The sequence below is a fragment of the Oncorhynchus keta genome, chromosome 15 (genome assembly GCF_023373465.1).
Source record: "Oncorhynchus keta strain PuntledgeMale-10-30-2019 chromosome 15, Oket_V2, whole genome shotgun sequence".
NCBI lineage: Eukaryota > Metazoa > Chordata > Actinopteri > Salmoniformes > Salmonidae > Oncorhynchus > Oncorhynchus keta.
In genome coordinates, this window is record NC_068435.1 from 20,025,267 (window position 1) to 20,046,032 (window position 20,766).

Genomic DNA, 20,766 nt, shown 5'->3' on the forward strand with positions numbered 1-20,766 from the left:
ACGCTAGCTGATGATTGGTGGACTGGTACCCGAGGGCAGCTGCTGATCCACCTGTGACACCTGATGCCTTCAAGCTGTCAAGACACATTGTACACATTCCTTTAGAAATAAGGTATGGATAAGTCCACATGTCCACGGTAGCTGATAAGGTATTTTCAGTGATGCATTAAATCATTCAAAAGATCGTATACTGTGTAAACATCCTTAAAAACAAAATTTATATATCTAATTAACCAAATTAGACTAGACAGGTGAGTGAGATTTGTGTCCCAAGGAACAGCTATAGCCACTCTCTCTCATCTTTCTCTTTCTCTCTTTGCCCATTTGTTCTTGTCTCTTACATTATATTATGTCCACCCCCTTCTCTCTCTCTGCCTCCTCCTCATTCGACCGAGTAGCAGCGCTGGGAGAGCATCATTACCTTTACCGCCGTTTTACCAGTCACTCATCTGCTGACAGCTGCCATCTCCATCTCCGGTAATACCATCATACAGAGACATTCTTTTTCGTTAATGTTCGCCTGTTATTTTTCTGGAATTTTGTAGATTCATGATTTGTCTGCTAAATATGTGTATATTGCCTTTCCTCAGGTGACTGCACAGTGTTTACCGAATTGTCTTCGCAGAGGTGCAGATAAATTGTGTGAAATTGATACAGTGGTTGATGTATCTACATTGAAACCAAAAAGCCCCTCGAGGTGCCCTGAGAAGAAACCGGACTGCTCTCCCCCTCCACACACACACACACACGCTTCCCGTTCAGCACTGCGCAGAAACGGGGCGCAGCGAACCAACAGGAGAGCGACTGTAGCGAAGCCCAACGTAACAGAGGAGTTTGCACGAACGGCTGGCAGTAGATGAATCCCGTTCTTTAGGACTTAGCTCAATCAAACTACACCCGTCTTTCGGATTTGCACTTGGCCGTGTGACGGTAATAGTGTAGGATGGATTTCCCCGTGTTTATGGCTCTGTTGATTTGCGCGCTTGCGGTCCCGGGATTCGGTGATATGGGGAGCGGAAAAGCTCAGAGTTGTTCGGATATCCGACAGTTCTACAATGGCAAGGGATTCAGTCTGAACGGAGTGCCTCAATCAGAAATATCAGGTAGGGTACTGTCTATCACTATAATGCTGCTTTGTGCATCGAATTTACTTTGCGTTCATGGAGATCATAACTTTATTTGTGTATGAAATAGATGGTTACTGTAACACCTGAGCCCTTGATAATAGACTAAGCAACTGTAGATTGTTTACAGTTCAGAGAATGAGATAGGTAGGCTTGTAAGTAGTCAGATCAGAGTAAAAGTATGTTCCAAAAACATGTTCTTTGCAGCACCCCAAACTCTGCTTCCCCTGCAAATAGACAAGACTACTTAGGTTTTCAGGTTCAACTGATATATATATATATATATTGTGCTTCAGCATTACTTGTCACCCCCTCAGAAACGGTAGGCTATATTAAACATATCTGGTCCTTTACCATTTGTAGCCTACTCAAAATATTTGTAGTGAAACAGAACATCTCACTTTCAAGTGGAACCTTGGATGTGAAAAACACTGTGTAATCAGTGTCTAGGCTACTTATAGCCAGTAGTGATCATGCATATCCTTCATGTCTGAGTGTCCCACGCTGCTCTGCCTTTCCACCAGTCTAATAATTATCCTTGCAGTGAAACCTCAGACCGCCACCCCCCCCCCTCTCTCTCTCTCTCTCTCTCTCTCTCTCTCTCTCTCTCTCTCTCTCTCTCTCTCTCTCTCTCTCTCTCTCTCTCTCTCTCTCTCTCTCTCTCTCTCTCTCTCTCTCATTCTCTCCCTGGTCATTCACTAGAAACTCCTGCTAGCCAGACAATCACTTTACCAGCATAACCATGAAAAGGTGATACTGCACACAGGCGCGTACACTCATACACATTATCCCCCCACCCCAAGCACTCACACACACTGACTGTGTTCTTCCAGCTCTTTTCATAGAAACGGCTACAAATGAGAATTCAGCATGCCCAGTACACAGCACGGTAGAGCACCGCTGATTATATGTCTGCCTTCCCAGGAATTCACCATGCTGGTCAAACGTAGTGTACTATATAGGGAATAAGGTGCCATTTGGGATGTACCCATGGTGGTTAGTTCAGCCTGATCACTAGAAATAAACTGGGCACTGGATGCAAACTTGTGATGCTCAGACCACTGAGCCACCACAGTTCACAATGCTTTAGCAAGCCTTGATGATAGTTGATAGAAAATTGGCGTGTTGTTTTAATAATTTTGTTGTAGCCCTTTACTGCAATCAAATGACCAAATCGCCCTCTAGTGGCCTCTTGGGTGGAATGTTATTAATATTATTCATATTTTTTATTTTTTTATTTTACCCCCAATTTCGTGGTATCCAATTGTTAGTAGTTACTATCTTGTCTCATCGCTACAACTCCCATACGGGCTCGGGAGAGACGAAGGTCGAAAGCCATGCGTCCTCCGAAACACAACCCAACAAAGCCGCACTGCTTCTTAACACAGCCTGGGCGCGAACCCAGAGTCTCTGGTGGCACAGCTGGCGCTGCAGCCCTAGACCTCTGCGCCACCTGGGAGGTCAATTCATATTTTATTTATTTATAAACATGTACTTTTTAAACGGTTTTGTTATATTTCAGTCTTCTGCAAACTCAAAATTGAATATATTTCAACTCTATATATGATATGGTATTGGTAGGTATATACTGTTGTTTGTTTAAGACTACCAAGAAACACTCTGTGTGACCCTGATTTCGCCTGCCGTAGTAAGACTAAGCCTTCCCAAAACCGTAGCCCTAACCTTAACCATTCATAATTAATACCTCATCTTAACCCTTTGAGGTGTTTCTGTTTTTACCCTGGCACCACGCAGAAATTGAGGTTCATCCATAATACATCACATTTTGAAGGGGAACTATGAGATCTTGTTGGGTTAGTTACCACACAATGCTGGTTCCCAGTCCACACTCCAGCACAGTGAGAAAGCAATCACATAGTTACAGTATATAGGCCAGCCAGGTCCCGAAGACATTGAGAGATGTCTTCAAACCCCTCCTGTAGGGGCAACGGTGAACACTATTACCATCAAATAGGCTTGGGTAAGCACTGAGCTCTGTCTCCGAGGGTCGCAGGTTTAATCCCAGTGCTAGATATTTTTTTATTTTTTATTTTAACCCTATCCCAAACCTTGACCCTTAACTTAATGCCTAAACTTAATTTAACCCTATCCCAAACCTTGACCCTTAACTTAATGCCTAAACTTAATTTAACCCTATCCCAAACCTTGACCCTTAACTTAATGTCTAAACTTATTTTAAACCTATCCCAAACCATAACCCTTAACTTAATCATTCGTAATTAAAGCCTACATTAAACCAGCCGTGAGGCGCCTTGCCAGGAGCCTCAACCCTGGCTACTCAGGGTGTCAAAAACAACTTCGAAATTTGACATTTGGAGTAACTTCTAAATTTGACTTTAGGAGAAAAGTGGATAAATGTCAGAATCTGAAATCAAAATGTCCAACTGTGAGATCTTGTATATAAACTCAGCAAAAAAAAAAGTCCCCTTTTCAGGACCCTGTCTTTTAAAGATAATTCGTAAAAATCCAAATAACTTCACAGATCTTCATTGTAAAGGGTTTAAACACTTTTTACCACGCTTGTTCAATGAACCATAAACAATTAATGAACATGCACCTGTGGAACGGTCATTAAGATACAAACAGCTTACAGACAGTAGGCAATTAAGGTCACAGTTATGAAACCTTAGGACACTAGAGAGGCATTTCTACTGACTCTGAAAACACCAAAATAAAGATGTCCAGGGTCCCTGCTCATCTGTGTGCTGCAAGGAGGCATGAGAACTGCAGATGTGGTCAGGGCAATAAATTGCAATGTCCGTACTGTGAGGCACCTAAGACAGCGCTACAGGGAGACAGGAACATCACACTTGCGGGACAGGAACAGGATGGCAACAACAACTGCCCGAGTTACACCAGGAATGTACAATCCCTCCATCAGTGCTCAGACTGTCCGCAATAGGCTGAGAGAGGCTGGACTGAGGGCTTGTAGGCCTGTTGTAAGGCAGGTCCTCACCAGATATCACCGGCAACAATGTCGCCTCTGGGCACAAACCCCCTTTTTGCCAGACAGGACTGGCAAAAAGTGCTCTTCACTGACGAGTCGTGGTTTTGTCTCACCAGGGGCGATGGTCGGATTTGCGTTTATCGTCGAAGGAATGAGCGTTACACTGACGCCTGTACTCTGGAGCAGGATCGATTTGGAGGTGGAGGGTCCTTCATGGTCTGGGGCGGTGTGTCACAGCATCTGAGCTTGTTGTCATTGCAGGCAATCTCAACACTGTGCGTTACAGGGAAGACATCCTCCTCCCTCATGTGATACCCTTCCTGCAGGCTCATCCTGACATGACCCTCCAGCATGACAATGCCATCAGCCATACTGCTCGTTCTGTGTGTGATTTCCTGCCAGACAGGAATATCAGTGTTCTGCCATGGCCAGCGAAGAGCCCAGATCTCAATCCCATTGAGCACGTCTGGGACCTGTTGGATCGGAGGGTGAGGGCTAGGGCCATTCCCCCCCAGAAATGTCTGAGAACTTGCAGGTGCCTTGGTGGAAGAGTGGGGTAACATCTCACAGCAAGAACTCGCAAATCTGGTGCAGTCCACGAGGAAGAGATGCATTGCAGTACTTAATGCAGCTGGTGGCCACACCAGATACTGTTACTTTTGATTTTGACCCCCCCCCCCCTTTGTTCAGGGACACATTATTCAATTTCTGTTAGTCACATGTCTGTGGAAATTGTTCAGTTTATGTCTCAGTTGTTGAATCTTGCTATGTTCATACAAATACTTACACATGTTAAGTTTGCTGAAAATAAAGGCAGTTGACAGTGAGAGGACATTTCTTTTTCTGCTGAGTTTACTATAGTCAGCTACCAGAGGGAGCAATACATTTGTTTTATGTACAGACCCACTATTTACTACTATTGGGGGCTCCCGAGTGGCGCAACGGTCTAAGGCACTGAAACTCAGTGCTTGAGGTGTCACTAGAGACACTCTGGTTTGAATCCAGGCTGTATCACAGCCGGCCGTGATTAGGAGTACAATAGGGCGGCGCACAATTGGCCCAGCGTCATCCGGGTTTGGCCGGGGTAGGCCATCATTGTGAAGAAGAATTTGTTCTTAACTGACTTGACTCATTAAATAAAGGTTAAATAAATAAATAAAATACTAATTTGCAATGATATAAGGGCAGAAGAATGGCCATGCAAGATGGCACTTTACATGACTCACTGTTCTGTCAACTGTAGCCTAGTGGTTAGAGTGTTGGACTAGTAACAGGAAGGTTGCAAGGTCAAACCCCCGAGCTGAACATTTACAAATCTGTCGTTCTACTCCTGAACAGGCAGTTAACCCACTAGGCAATCATTGAAAATAAGAACTTGTTCTTAACTGACTTGCCTATTTAAATGAAGGTAAAAAATAAAAAACAGTGTTTTAATGCAACACTGTTCAAGCTACTACAGATACAGTACTGTATATTCAAGAGACAATGTGGTGCAATGCAGGACAATTGCAATAATATTGTACGCTATTGGCACATACAGTATACAATATACACTGATACCCATAGTTTACAGTAGTATTAGTATTATAGAAGTAATAGTACACTATGTACTTTCTTCCCATACTACTATGTGTTCAAGCACTTTTTTCCCAAAGACGTCTTTACCACTATGCTTAATCCATAGCCTAATGCTAAAGTGAATCAATATGTGATTGTGATTGCTAAAATGAGTTGTGATGTGATTACAAAAACAAGTCATGCGATTGCTAAAATGTGACAGACAACCTCGATTCGGTCTTATGTTGCAAAATCGGAAATTGTGTTTTTTACATTGGATAAAAGTAGAGCTACAAAATTGTATTTTATACACTGCAGTTGAGGAATCATGGGAAAGTAATTCTGCTTTGAAAGTTGATAAACTTGTAACCCTACTTTTGAGCTCTTCTATGTCTACACCTATTCAGCATCATTCACACCCTCTTAAAAATACATTATATTTAGTCCTTGGCTGATATCCTAATCCAGGGATCCCCAATTGATGGCCCACAGTCCGAATTTGGCCCGTGGGTGGTTTTATATACCTCCCAAGATTTCTGAGCCCTACCACAAAAAAACTTTTATTTCAATAGTTTTTATTGTTGGACACATTTGACTAAAAATACTTTAATTTAAGGAATCTGTTCCCAAATATTCCCACGCATAATAGGGAGAAACATGTGATCATATCCAAATGTGAACACGGTTTGAAATGATTATGTTTTAGTCAAATGTTATATCTGTTTGGGCTTCTTGCGGTCCATTTGCAGTCTACAAATGATTTGTAATTATATTCTGGCCTCCGAGTCTGAATCTAGTTGATGATCCCTGTACTAATCTGAATTTGGTGCAGGTCATGTTGTTCTTCACGTTACTGTCTCTGGTAAACACAAATCATTTCAAATAAAATCTAAGTTGTGACTAGCTTGCTAGCTAAACAATGAACCATAATCCCAACCCAAACAGTATTAATACAAACGGATTGTCATAGCTAGCCACCATACATTAAATTATCTAGTATGAAACTGCAGGTAGCTAAAACTAACCAAATAAGTTCAATGTTAGTTAGCTAGCTAACATTAGGTTATAACTAGCAATGCACATGGATCTCTGAGATATGAATAATATTCCTTCACAGATCATACATGTAACTTTAGCTAGCGAGCCAGCTAGCTAACAGTACGTTTTCACTTGCAATGAAAATGACTTTCTGACAAAATTAGAAACTTATAATATCTGAAAATGTAGCTAGACTCTTAACCATAAACATGGATGAACACTTCATGGCAGACTAGAACCCCTTTAGCTAACTAAGTAAGACGTCCTGTGTCGTTTCCATTTTGTTTGTACAGCTTGTTTGGCCCGTGTTGTGTCATGTCACTCCAGGTTCACACTGACCGTGTGTAGAACGTAGTCCACAACTTTTTCCCACTGATCTTTGTCGATAGCGCCTGCTATATTCAGGGCAGCTGTAAGGGGTGCGTACTGACGACAGAGAAGTGAGGCGCAGGAGAGCAAAAACTGTGTTACAACGGCGTTGTAACACAACATATAATGATGAAATTGAAACCAGGTGTGTGAGAAGACAACACAAAAAAAAAGAAAAATGAATGATGGCTAGAAGACCGGTGACGCCGAATGCCGCCTGAACAAGGAGAGGAATCAACTTTGGCGGAAGTCGTGACAGCAGCATTGTTGTTGAGAGCAGTAGCAACACTTTTGCAGTTCTCCATGGCTAACGTTGTATCTTTTAAAAAAGACGTGGTAGCAAGGATTATCTATACCTACCTGACTGCTCATGTTGTAGACAGAAGCACGCTACATGGCAGACAAATCCAAACTCATCTCTCTGCATGTCCAGCCCATCTATTGTCTCTGCCAATCATCGCTAGCGGGAAGCTTCCTGTCTTTTTCCATGGCTAAACCACCTAAGCTCGTAATTTAACAATTTTATTCGTATTTACATGAGGAATACAAGTTTGTTATTAAAGCACATGAAAGTTCACGTTCCAGAAGGCATTTCTAACAAAAAAAAAAAATTTAGATTTTTAAAAACATAGTACATCCAAATGCCTCTCCTACGAAGTAGTGATGTGCGACATACACCTAGCTTCCTGAAACAGGTCACAAATGTGATGGTGAAGTGATTGAAAAGTACCTGTATTAACATGAGTAGAGGGGGATGTAAATGTGATGAAAGTGTCAGGGTCACTAAGCCATACATCATAAACTTGGGAGGTCCCTGTGCTAATGGGACAGTCCTAATCAAATTGATTATCCATACCATATAAATCAATGGGCAGAATGAATGCCGGTCTTCTGAAAGTCTTATCCATTGTGTTGAGAACAAATCTGTCTTCTTGTTACAGAATGTGTTTTCTTTCTTTTTTACAAATGTGCAGGGCTCATTTCTAAAAGACAGTCTCAATATGACTTCCCTGTTGAAATAAAGGTAAATAAATAACAATAACTCTAGTCTGAGAGAGAGAGAGAGAGAGAGAGAGAGAGAGAGAGAGAGAGAGAGAGAGAGAGAATGATAGGTGGACATGAAAGAAAGGAGGAGAGAGACTGCAACAGAGAGAATGAGAGAAAAAGAAAGAGAAGAGGAAGAGCGAGAGAGAAAGACTAACAGAGAGAGAGAGAGAAAGACTAACAGAGAGAGAGAGAGAGAGAGAGAAAGACTAATAGAGAGAGAGAGAGAAAGACTAACAGAGAGAGAGAGAGAAAGATCGCAAGGGAGTTTATATTAGTCTCTGTACCCTCTATGCTAACATAAATAACATCTTGGTCTGGCATATTAAAGAGCTCAGTAATGTAGCCACCATTTAGATTTATAGTATGTCTCCCAATTATGAGACAGCTGAATGTTGCATCTGACCTGTGACATTTCTTCCCGATCATTCTTTCTTCCCCTGGAGGGACTTTAAGGACTGTGGGCTTGATCAGACTAATGTATTGGCTAAGACTGGCTCAAGGTCTTACGCCCAGTCCATCATTGTGATTCACTCTGGGAGAGAGAGAGGAGAGTTGGAAGAGTGGTTAGATAGCTGGTGGCTGCATCTCAATACTGTTAATGGGTGCCTTTGCTTTCATAGTATTTTTGTTTGTCATCATCAGGGCCTTGTGTTTTTCCTAGTCAGGTCAGGGTGTGGGGACAGGGAAAACTCCTGGCCTTATTCATTAGCTGGTTGGTGAAGGGACTGGATAGTTTTCCACCATGTTGCTTAGACCTGTCATGTTTTGTCAGATCAGTGATTGTGGAGGAAAGGAGAAAATGGAATGCAGATAGTAAATACTATTGGGACACAGTCGCTAGCTCCTTAGTTTTGATTGGAAGGGGCATTGTCAGAAGATAGTATACGCAGATTAGTCATTAGCAGCGGGTTAGCAGAGCTCTTATGGATTTCACTTTCCATTACATACCCAGTAAAAACACATATCAATAAATCATACTTAAGTGGGTATTTACACTGTTACTAGCCTACTCTGTAAGACTTATGTCATGCAAAGTGCACCTTGTCATGCCTGATAATCATCACAGATTTCCACTGTGTTTACTGTGAGTGGAGGAAATTATTTTGTTTGCATCATTCCACGGCACATGCGCCAGCACATGCGTGCTGACACGTGCATACGTGTGAGCACGCACGCACGCACGCACGCACGCACGCACGCACGCACGCACACACACACACACACACACACACACACACACACACACACACACACACACACACACACACACACACACACACACACACACACACACACACACACACACACACACACACACACACACACACACACACACACACCCTCAGGAGGCTGAAGAAATTTGGCTTGTCACCAAAATCACTCACAAACTTTTACAGATGCACAATCGAGAGCATCCTGTCGGGCTGTATCACCGCCTGGTACGGCAACTGCTCCGCCAACAACCGTAAGGCTCTCAAGAGGGTGGTGCGGTCTGCACAACGCAACACCATGGGCAAACTACCTGCCCTCCAGGACACCTACACCACCCGATGTCACAGGAAGGCCATAAAGATCATCAAGGACATCAACCACCCGAGCCACTGCCTGTTCACCCCGCTATCATCCAGAAGGCGAGGTCAGTACAGGTGCATCAAAGCTGGGACCTAGAGACTGAAAAACAGCTTCTATCTCAAGGCCATCAGACTGTTAAACAGCCATCACTAACATTGAGTGGCTGCTGCCAAATATACTGACTCAAAAATCTCTAGGCAATTTAATAATAAAAATTGGATGTAATAAATGTATCACAAGTCACTTTAAACAATGCCACTTTATATAATGTTTACATACCCTACATTACTCATCTCATATGTATATACTGTACTCTATACCATCTACTGCATCTTGCCTATGCCATTCGGCCATCGCTCATCCATATATTTATATGTACATATTCTTATTCATGCCTTTACACGTGTGTATAAGGTCGTTTTTGTGAAATTGTTAGATTACTTGTGAGATATCACTACATGGTCGGAACTAGAAGCACAAGAATTTCACTACCCTCGCATTAACATCTGCTAACCACGTGTATGTGACCAATAAAATTTGATTTGATTTGACACACACACACATACACAAAGACACAGACACACCCAAAAAATGCATTCCCATTCAAAATGCTATTTTCCCTAACCCCTAAAACTGAACTTAAACCTAACCCTAATCGTAACCCCTTACCCTAATTCTAACCCTAACCCTAATTGTAACCCTAACATTAAACCCCTAAGCCTAAAATAGCCTTTTCCTTTTGGGGACTGGCGAAATGTCCCCAATCTATATAATTTTTCTGGTTGTGAGGACTTTTAGAGCTCGGAAGGATAGTAAAGTTAGACCACACACACACACACACACACACACACACACACACACACACACACACACACACACACACACACACACACACACACACACACACACACACACACACACACACACACACACACACACACACACACACACACACACCCTGCCCCTCCTTCAAATCACCCTCATGATGGCTTAATGATTGTTTTGTCTCTGACAGGATGACATATATCATTTAACTAACTGATCGACAGACAGGACTTCAGACCTTGATTCATCAAAGCTGACTTTGGGTGTCTGGTATTCCAAAGACCCTTGATGCAACCTTGTCTTTGCTGTTTTTGTGCCGTTCTTCAAGCCCTTATTTTATTCACTGACTGTCATTTTAATCAAGAGAGTCTGGTAGGCTTAATTCAGTTTTCAGATTTCAGGATAGCGCCCCCTAGCTGAGACAGTAGCCTTGGTGGTGGTGATGCGGTGTGTTCTCGCACACATGTGTGTGTGCGTGTATATGTGTGCATGCTTTTGAGTTTGCATATGTGTTTGTGTGTGTGCATGCACACTTGCGCACGCTTGTGTGTGTGTTTGTATGTGTGTGTGGCGTGAAGCATAAAGCAAGATGGCGCCAACAGAGATGGTCGCCTCGCTTCGAGTCCTTAGGAAGCTATGCAGTATTTAGTTTTTTATTATTTCTTACATTGTTAGCCCAGAAAATCTTAAGTGTTATTACATACAGCCGGGAAGATCTATTGGATATAAGAGCGACGTCAACTTACCAACATTACGATCTAGGAATACAACTTTCCCGAAGATAATCATTTGTTCAGACCACCACCCAGGACAGTGGATCTAATCCCAGAAGCTGACCCAAAACAACGCCGCAGCAGAAGAGGCAGATGGAGAAGATGGAGCAGCCTCCTGGTCAGGCTCCGTAGGCATGTACACGGCCCACCGCTTCCGAGTATACTACTCTCCAATATCCAGTCTCTTGACAACAAGGTAGATGAAATTAGAACAAGGGTTGCCTTCCAGAGAGACATCAGAGATTGTTACATGTTCTGTTTCATGGAAACATGGCTCTCTTGGGATACGTTGTCGGAGTCGGTTCAGCCACCGGGCTTCTTCATACGTCGCGCCGACAGAGATAAACACCTCTCTGGGAAGAAGAAGGGCAGGGGTGTATGCTTCATGATTAACGACACATGATGTAATCATAGCAACATGCAGGATCTCAAGTCCTTCTTCTCACCCGACTTAGAATTCCTTACACTCAAATGCCGGTCATATTATTCCCCAAGATAATTATTGTCCGTTATAATCACAGCTGTGTATATACACCCTCAAGCAGATACCACGATGGCCCTCAAGGAACTTCACTGGACTCTATGTAAACTGGAAACCATATATCCTGAGGCTGCATTTATTGTAGCTGGGGATTTTAACAAAGCAAACTTGAGAACAAGGCTACCTAAATTCTATCAGCATAATGATTGCAGCACTCGTGTAGGCAATACACTTGATCACTGCTACTCTATCTTCCGCAAAGCATACAAGGCCCTCCATTGCCCTCCCTTTGGTAAATTCGACCACAACTCCATCTTGCTCCTACCGTCTTATAGGCAGAAGCTCAAACAGGATGTACCCGTGACTAGAACCATTCAACGCTGGTCTGACCAATCGGAATATACACTTCAAGATTGTTTTGATCACGCAAACTGGGAAATGTTCCGGGCAGCCTCAGAGAATAACATCTAGCTATAAGCTGACTCAGTGAGTGAGTTTATAAGGAAGTGCATTGGAGATGTTGTACCAAATGTGACTATTAAAACCTACCCTAACCAGAAACTGTGGAGGCGGCATTCGCGCAAAACTGAAGACGCAAATCACTGCATTTAACAATGGAAAGAGGACTGGGAATATGGCCGAATTTAAACAGTGATGTTATTTCCTCCGCAAGGCAATCAAACAAGCAAAATGTTGGTATAGGGACAAAGTGGAGTCTCACTTCAATGGCTCAGACATGAGACGTATGTGACAAGGACAACAGGAAATCACGGACTACAAAAACAATACCAGCAATGTCGCGGACATCGATGTCTTGCTCCCAGACAAGTTAAACAACTTCTTTGCCCGCTTTGAGGATAATACAGTGCCACCATCACGGCCCTCCCCCTTCTCCGTGGCCGACCTGAGTAAGACATTTAAACGTGTTGACCCTCGCAAGGCTGCTGGCCTAGACGGCATCCCTAGCCGCGTTCTCAGAGCATGCGCAGACCAGCTGGCTGGTGTGTTTACAGACATATTCTATCAATCCCTATCTGAGTCTGCTGTCCCCAAATGCTTCAAGATGGCCCTCATTGTTCCTGGTCCCGAGAAGGCAATGATAGTTCAACTGAACTAAATGACTACAGACCCATAGCACTCACTTCTGTCATCATGAAGTGCTTTGACAGACTTGTCAAGGATCATATCACCTTCACCTTACTGGCCATCGTAGACCCACTTCAGTTTGTATACCGCCCCAACAGGTCCACAGATGATGCAATCGCCATCACACTGCACACTGCCCTATCCCATCTGGACAAGAGGAATACCTATGTAAGAATGCTGTTCATTGCCTACAGCTCAGCATTCAACACCATAGTACCCTACAAGCTCATCATTAAGCTGGAAGCCCTGGGTCTCAACCCCGCCCTGTACAATTGTGTCCTGGACTTTCTGACGGGCCGACCCCAGGTGGTGAAGGTAGGAAACAACATCTCCACTTCGTTGACACTCAACACTGTGGCCCCAGAAGGGTGTCTGTTCACCCATGACTGCGTGGCCATGTACGCCTCCAACTCAATCATCAAGTTTGCAGACGACACACCAATAGTGGGCTTGATTACCAACAACAAAGAGACAGCCTGCAAGGAGGAGGTGAGCGCACTCGGAGTGTGGTGTCAGGAAAACAACCTCTCAGCAGAGGGAGCACCCCCCTATTCACATCAAAGGGAGAGTAGTGGAGAAGGCCGAAGTTTTAAGTTCCTCAGCGTACATATCACAGACAAACTTAAATGGTCCACCCACACAGACAGTGTGGTAAAGAAGGCGCAACAGTGCCTCTTTAACTTCAGGAGGCTGAAGACATTTGGCTTGTCACCTAAAACCCTGACAAACTTTTACAGATGTACAATCGAGAGAATCCTGTCTGGCTGTATCACATGCTGGTACAGCAACTGCACCACCCTCAACCACAAGGCTCTCCAGAGGGTGGTGCGGTCTGCACAACGCATCACCGGGGGCAAACTACCTGCCCTCCAGGACACCTACACCACCCGATGTATTAAGGAAGGCCAAAAATATCATCAAGGACAACAACCACCTGAGCCATCCAGATGGCGCGGTCAGTACAGGTGCATTAAAGATGGGACCAAGAGACTGAAAAACAGCTTCTATCTCAATACTAAACACCACTCACTAACTCAGAGAGGCTGCTGCCTACATAGAGATTCAAATCGCTGGCAACTTTAATAAATGGATCACTAGTCACTGTAAACAAATCCACTTGAGTAATTTTAACATATCTTACATTACTCATCTCATATGTACATACCATACCTTATACTATACCTTGTAGTTGTCACGTTCTGACATTAAGTTCTGTTGTTATGTCTTTGTTTTAGTATGGTCAAGGCGTGAGTTGGGTGGGTTGTCTATGTTCCTTTTTCTATGTATTGGTATTTCTGTGTTTGGCCTGGTATGGTTCTCAATCAGAGGCAGCTGTCATTCATTGTCCCTGATTGAGAACCATACTTAGGTAGCCTGGTTTCACTTTTGAGTTGTGGGTGATTGTTTCCTGTTTCTGTATTTGTACCATACAGGACTGTTTCGATTTTCGTTTGTTCATTCACGTTGTTATTTTGTATTTTTGTAGTGTTCAGTTTTATATATTAAAATGGACACTTACGACGCTGCACATTGGTCCGACCTCTCTTACTCCTCATCAGAAGAAGAGGAGAGTCGTTACAGTAGGCTACGTGTGCCTTTTTAAAAATGCATGTAGTTCTGTTCTTGTCTAATGATGTTCTGTATTATGTCATTCTGTATTATGTTTCATGTTTTGTGTGGACGAAGAGTAGATGCTGCTTTTGCAACAGCTGATGGGGATCCTGATAAAATACCAAAAACCATCTATTCAACCTTGCCTATGCTGCACGGCCATCGCTCAGCCATCGCTCAGCCATATATTTACATGTCCATATTTTTATTCCATCCCTTTAAATTTGTGTGTATTAGGTAGTTGTTGGGGAATTGTTTGATTACTTGTTAGATATTGCTGCACTGTCGGAACTAGAAGCAAAAGCATTTCGCTACACTTGCATACACTTCCATTATCTGCAAATCATGTGTATGCGACCAATAAAATGTGATTTGATTTGAACTACACACACTCTGTGGCTCAATGTCACCTCTTCCTGGGGCTAATGACATGCTAATAGTGACTGTGAATATGCTGCCCTACACACTGCTCTCAGCCCAGAGGTTAAATGCAGACAGATACTTTGTCCCTCCACCGGAACAATGGCACAACACTGTGGACCAGCTGACGACTCAGAGATAGTCAACAACCACGTGCTTTGAGGCTAAGCTATATGGAATTGTTTGTAGAAAGTGATACCAAGGATCATTTAGCCGTTTGATTTAGAATTTGAAGACCCCATTGAAGTATCCCCAGATCACATATATTTGATGAAAAATGAACATTAGCGGCTTCACTGCTATTAGCCAATACAAACGCATTGAACAAAAGATATTCCACAAAAAAATCTAAAGGAAGTTTGTTCTGATGTATCTGTCCTACATCTTAGAGATATAAGAAAGATCAGGCAATGTTTTTAGATCATTTCTTTTACATGCATTTACCCCCTTATTCTCAGAACTAAACCGTCTCCATATACAGTGGCTTCGGGAAAGTATTCAGACCCCATGACTTTTTTCACATTTTGTTAAATTAGAGCCTTATTTTAAAATTTATTAAATTGTTTTTTCCCCTCATCGATCTCAACACCATGACCCATAATGGCAAAGCAAATAGGGTATTCAGACCCATTACTCAGTACTTTGTTGAAGCACGTTTGGCAGTGATTACAGAATCAAGTGTTCTTGGGTATGACGCTACAAGCTTGGCATACCTGTATTTGGGGAGTTTCTCCCATTCTTCTCTGCAGATCTTCTCAAGCACTGTCAGGTTGGATGGGAAGTGTTGCTGTACAGAAATGTTCAGGTCTCTCCAGAGATGTTTGATCGGGTTCAAGTCCAGGCTCTGGCTTGGCCACTCAAGGACATTCAGAGACATGTCCCAAAGCCACTCCTACATTGTTTTGGCTGTGTGCTTAATGTCGCTGTCCTGTTGGAAGGTGAACCTTCACCCTAGTCTGAGTTCCTGAGCGCTCTGGATCAGGTTTGAATCAAGGATCTCTCTGTACCTTCCTCCATTAATATTTGCCTTGATCCTGACTAGTTTCCCAGTCCCTGCCAATGAAAAACATCTACACAGCATGATGCTGCCACCATGTTTCACCGTAGGGATGGTGCCCGGTTTCCTCCAGACGTGACGCCTGGCATTCAGGCCAGAGAGTTCAAACTTGGTTTCATCAGACCAGAGAATCTTGTTTCTCATGGTCTGAGAGTCTTTAGGTGCCTTTTGGCAAACTCCAAGCGGGTTGTCATGTGCCTTTTAATGAGGAGTGTCTATCGTCAGGCCACTCTACCATAAAGGACTGATAGGTGGAGTGCTGCAGAGATGGTTGACGTTCTGGAAGTTTCTCCCATCTCCATAGAGGATCTCTAGAGCCACGTCAGAGTGACCATCAGGTTCTTGGTCACCTCCCTGACCAAGGCCCTTCTCCCCTGATTGCTCAGTTTGGCTGGGTGGCCAAGTCTAGGAAGAGTCTTGGTGGTTCCAAACTTCTTGCATATTTAAGGATGATGGAAGCAACTCTGTTCTTGGGGACTTTCAATGCTCCAGAAATGTTTTGGTATCCTTCCCCAGATCTGTGCCTCGAGACAATCCTGTCTCGGAGCTCAAAGGAAAATTCCTCTGACCTCATGGCTTGGTTTTTGCTCTGACATGCACTGTCAACTGTGGGATCTTATGTAGACAGGTGTGTGCCTTTCCAAATCATGTTCAATCAATTGAATTTACCACAAGTGGACTCAAATCGAGTTGTAGAAACATCTTAAGGATGATCAATGGAAACAGAATGCACCTGAGCTCAATTTCGAGTCTCATAGTAAAGGGTCAGAGTTCTTATGTAAATAAGGTATTCCAGTTTATTATTTTGAATAGATTTGCTAAAATTTCTAAAAACCTGTTTTCACTTTACCATAATGCAGCTATGCTCTCCATCCAACCTGACAGCTTGAGAGGATCTGCAAAGAAGAATGAGAGAAAATCCCCAAGCTTGAAGTATATAAATTGTCCAAATGTGGTATTGTGTATAGTTTGATGAGGGAAAAAAACAATTTAATACATTTTAGAATGAGGCTGTAAGTCCAGGGGTCTGAATACTTTCACAATGCACTGTTCTTCCATTCACCTTTCCAATTGTTTCAGAGGGACCTTAAGACAAGTGTTGTGAGGCCTGTGGGCATCCTAGAGAAAAACAACTGACATGTACAGTACCAGTCAAAAGTTTGGACACACCTACTCATTGCAGGGTTTTTCTTTATTTTTTAAAACTATTTTCTACATTGTAGAATAATAGTGAAGACATCAAAATCAAGAAATAACCCATATGGAATCATGTAGTAAGCAAAAAAGTGGTAAACAAATCAAAATATATTTTAGATTCTCAAGGTAGCCACCACTTAGTGCCTTGATGACAGCTTTGCACACTCTTGGCATTCTCTCAACCAGCTTTATGAGGTAGTCACCTGGAATGCGTTTCAATTAACAGGTGTGCCTTGTTAAAAGTTAATTTGTGGAATTTCTTTCCTGAATGAGTTTGAGCCAACTAGTTGTGTTGTGATAAGGTAGGGGTGGTATACAGAAGGTAGCCCTATTTGGAAAAATAACAAGTCAAATCAAAATCAAATCAAATGTATTTATATAGCCCTTCTTACATCAGCTGATATATAAAAATACTGTACAGAAACCCAGCCTAAAACCCCAAACAGCAAGCAATGCAGGTGTAGAAGCAGGTGGCTAGGAAAAACTGCCTGGAAAGGCCAAAACCTAGGAAGAAACCTGGAGAGGAACCAGGCTATGAGGAGTGGCCAGTCCTCTTCTGGCTGTGCTGGGTGGAGATTATAACAGAACATGGCCAAGATGTTCAAATGTTCATAAATGACCAGCATGGTCAAATAATAATAATCACAGTAGTTGTCGAGGGTGCAACAAGTCAGCACCTCAGGAGTAAATGTCAGTTGGCTTTTCATAGCCGATCATTGAGAGTATCTCTATCGCTCCTGCTGTCTCTAGAGAGTTGAAAACAGCAGGTCTGGGACAGGTAGCACGTCCGGTGAACAGGTCAGGGTTCCATAGCCGCAGGCAGAACAGTTGAAACTGGAGCAGCAGCATGGCCAGGTGGACTGGGGACAGCAAGGAGACATCATGCCAGGTAGTCCTGAGGCATGGTCCTCGGGCTCAGGTCCTCCAAGAGAGAGAAAGAAAGAGAGAATTAGAGAGAGCATACTTAAATTCACACAGGACACCGGATAAGACAGGAGAAATACTCCAGATATAACAGACTGACTCTAGCCCCCCGACACATAAACTACTGCAGCATAAATACTGAGGCTGAGACAGGAGGGGTCAGGAGACACTGTGGCCCCATCCGATGATACTCCCAGACAGGGCCAAACAGGCAGGATATCAACCCACCCACTTTTCCAAAGCACAGCCCACACACCACAAGTCTATATTATGGCAAGAACAGCTCAAACAAGAAAAGAGAAATGACAATCCATCATTACTTTACGACATGGTCAGTCAATTCTGAAAATGTCAAGAACTTTGGAAGTTTATTTTAGTGCAGTCGCAAAAACCATCAAGCGCTATGATGAAACTGGCTCTCAGAGGACCGCAACAGGAAAGGAAGACCCAGAGTTACCTCTGCTGCAGAGGATAAGTTCATTAGAGTTACCTGCCCAAATAAATGCTTCACAGAGTTCAAGAAACAGACACATCTCAACATCGACTGCTCAGAGGAGAGTGTTTGAATCAGGCTTTCATTGCTGCAAAGAAACCACTACTGAAGTACACCAATAATATAAGAGACTTGCTTGGGCCAAGAAACACGAGGAATGGACATTAGACCAGTGGAAATCTGTGCTTTTAGATTTTGGTTTCAACCGCTGTGTCTTTGTGACATGCAGGGTAGGTGAATGAACCATCTCTGCATGTGTGGTTCCCTCTGTAAAGCATGGAGGAGGAGGTGTGATGGTGCTTTTCTGGTGACACTGTTGGTAGAAATGCGTTCACCATCTGGCAGTCCGACGGACGAATCTGGGTTTGGAGATGCCAGGAGAATGCAACCTGCCTGAATGCTTAGTGTCAACTGTAAAGTTTGGTGGAAGAGGAATAATGGTCTGGGGCTGTTTTTAATGGTTCGGCTAGGTCCCTTAGTAACAGTGAAGGGAAATCTTAACATTACAGCATACAATGACATTCTAGACGATTTTGTGGCAACTTCCGACTTTGTGGCAACAGTTTGGGGAACGCTCTTTCCTGTTCCAGCATGACAATCCCAGTGGTGGATAAAGTTCTCAATTGTCATACTTGAGTAAAGTTAAAGATACCTTAATAGAAAATGACAGTAAAAGTGTGTTTAGTGAGCCTGCCAGATCAGAAGCATTAGGGATGACCAGGGATATTCTCTTGATAAGTGTGTGAAATGGACCATTTTCCTGTCAAAATGTAATGAATACTTTTGGCTGTCAGGGAAAATGTATGGAGTAAAAAGTACATTATTTTGTTTAGGAATGTATTTAAGTAAAAGTAAAAGTTGGAAAAAATATAAATAGTAAAGTAAAGTACAGATACTAAAAAAAACGACTTAAGAAGTACTTTAACGTATTTTTACTTAAGTACTTTACACCACTGGACAATACCCCTTTGCACATTTCAAGGTCCATACAGAAATGATTTGTCAAGATCGGTGTGGAAGAACTTGACTGGCCTGCATAAGCCCTGACCTCAACTCCATCAAACACCTTTGGGATTAGGCCTGACTGCGAGCCAGGCCTAATCGCCCAACAGCATTGACCAACCTCATTAATGCTCTTTTGGCTGAATGGAAGCAAATCCCCGCTGCAATGTTCCAACATCTAGTGGAAAACCTTCCCAGAAGAGTTGAGGCTGTTATAGCAGCAAAGGGGGGACCAACTCCATATGAATATCACATTTTCGAGAATGAGCTCTCTGGTACTTTTAGTGATATGACCCATTTTATACATAAAAATTGACATTATAGATCTTCATAGCCCTCATTTAGGATTGCACAGTCAGCAAATCACCAGCAGAGGGAGTTTCCTTAGAATCAATTTCCTCTTCACTGTATTGATTGATGGTGCTCATACAATGTATCATACCTTCAGAACTAGTAGAGAAGCAACTCTGGAAATGTGATGTACATGTATAGTGTATTGTTCAAAACATGTCTTAAAATAAACTAAACCAAAAAGGTTTCAGTTTATGTGACAAAACAAGCAAGTATAGTGTAGATATTCATTGTACCATCTAAAACGCTGTGAAATATATTTTCCATAACAAAAAAGATTGTATTTTCAGCTGTTTGATGCTGGTGTTCAAAACCGAAAGACGCAAAAACGAAACTTAAGAATGGGACGCATAGAAATATTGCACATAGAACAGATCTATCGCTTCTTAGACTTGCTTTCAATGAGAAAAACAGATCTATAACACACATTTCTATGTGAATTTTGTTGGGTCGCCCAACAGGTTACATATCGCAGCTTTAATATCTGTAATGTTGAATAAATTAATGTGCCATTTTTTATTTCAGAATCTGGACATACTCCATATTTTAGTGCACAAAACAGAGAGTATATTGACACCAAGATGTTGTCTGTATAGTGTACGGTTCACGGATCATAGGGTCTTACATGTATTGTTATTAAAAGGGCCTAAAATGGCGACTTTCATCGTGATTTTCGCCCTCAAGAATGTGATGCATATGTAAAAGCATGTTAAACATCCATTCCCCCAATGAAGTTCCTAAATGAGGATTGCCACATAATTCTGAAAAACAGCTGGAGTGGAATCGCCCTCGTGTCTCTGTCTGAATCCTT

General features: G+C 42.7%; 1 protein-coding gene across 1 annotated transcript in view; it reads left to right on the plus strand.

Moving 5' to 3' along the window:
- The first annotated feature begins 381 nt into the window (after positions 1 to 381).
- The window catches only part of LOC118371069 (glypican-1-like), a 148,413-nt gene continuing 128,028 nt past the window's right edge, over positions 382 to 20,766 (plus strand). Inside the window, exons 1-2 of the mRNA XM_052463599.1 lie at positions 382 to 477; positions 591 to 1,103. Of these exons, the coding sequence (XP_052319559.1) occupies positions 944 to 1,103 (160 nt within the window). The 5' untranslated portion in view covers positions 382 to 477; positions 591 to 943. The remainder of the gene's footprint in view (positions 478 to 590; positions 1,104 to 20,766) is intronic.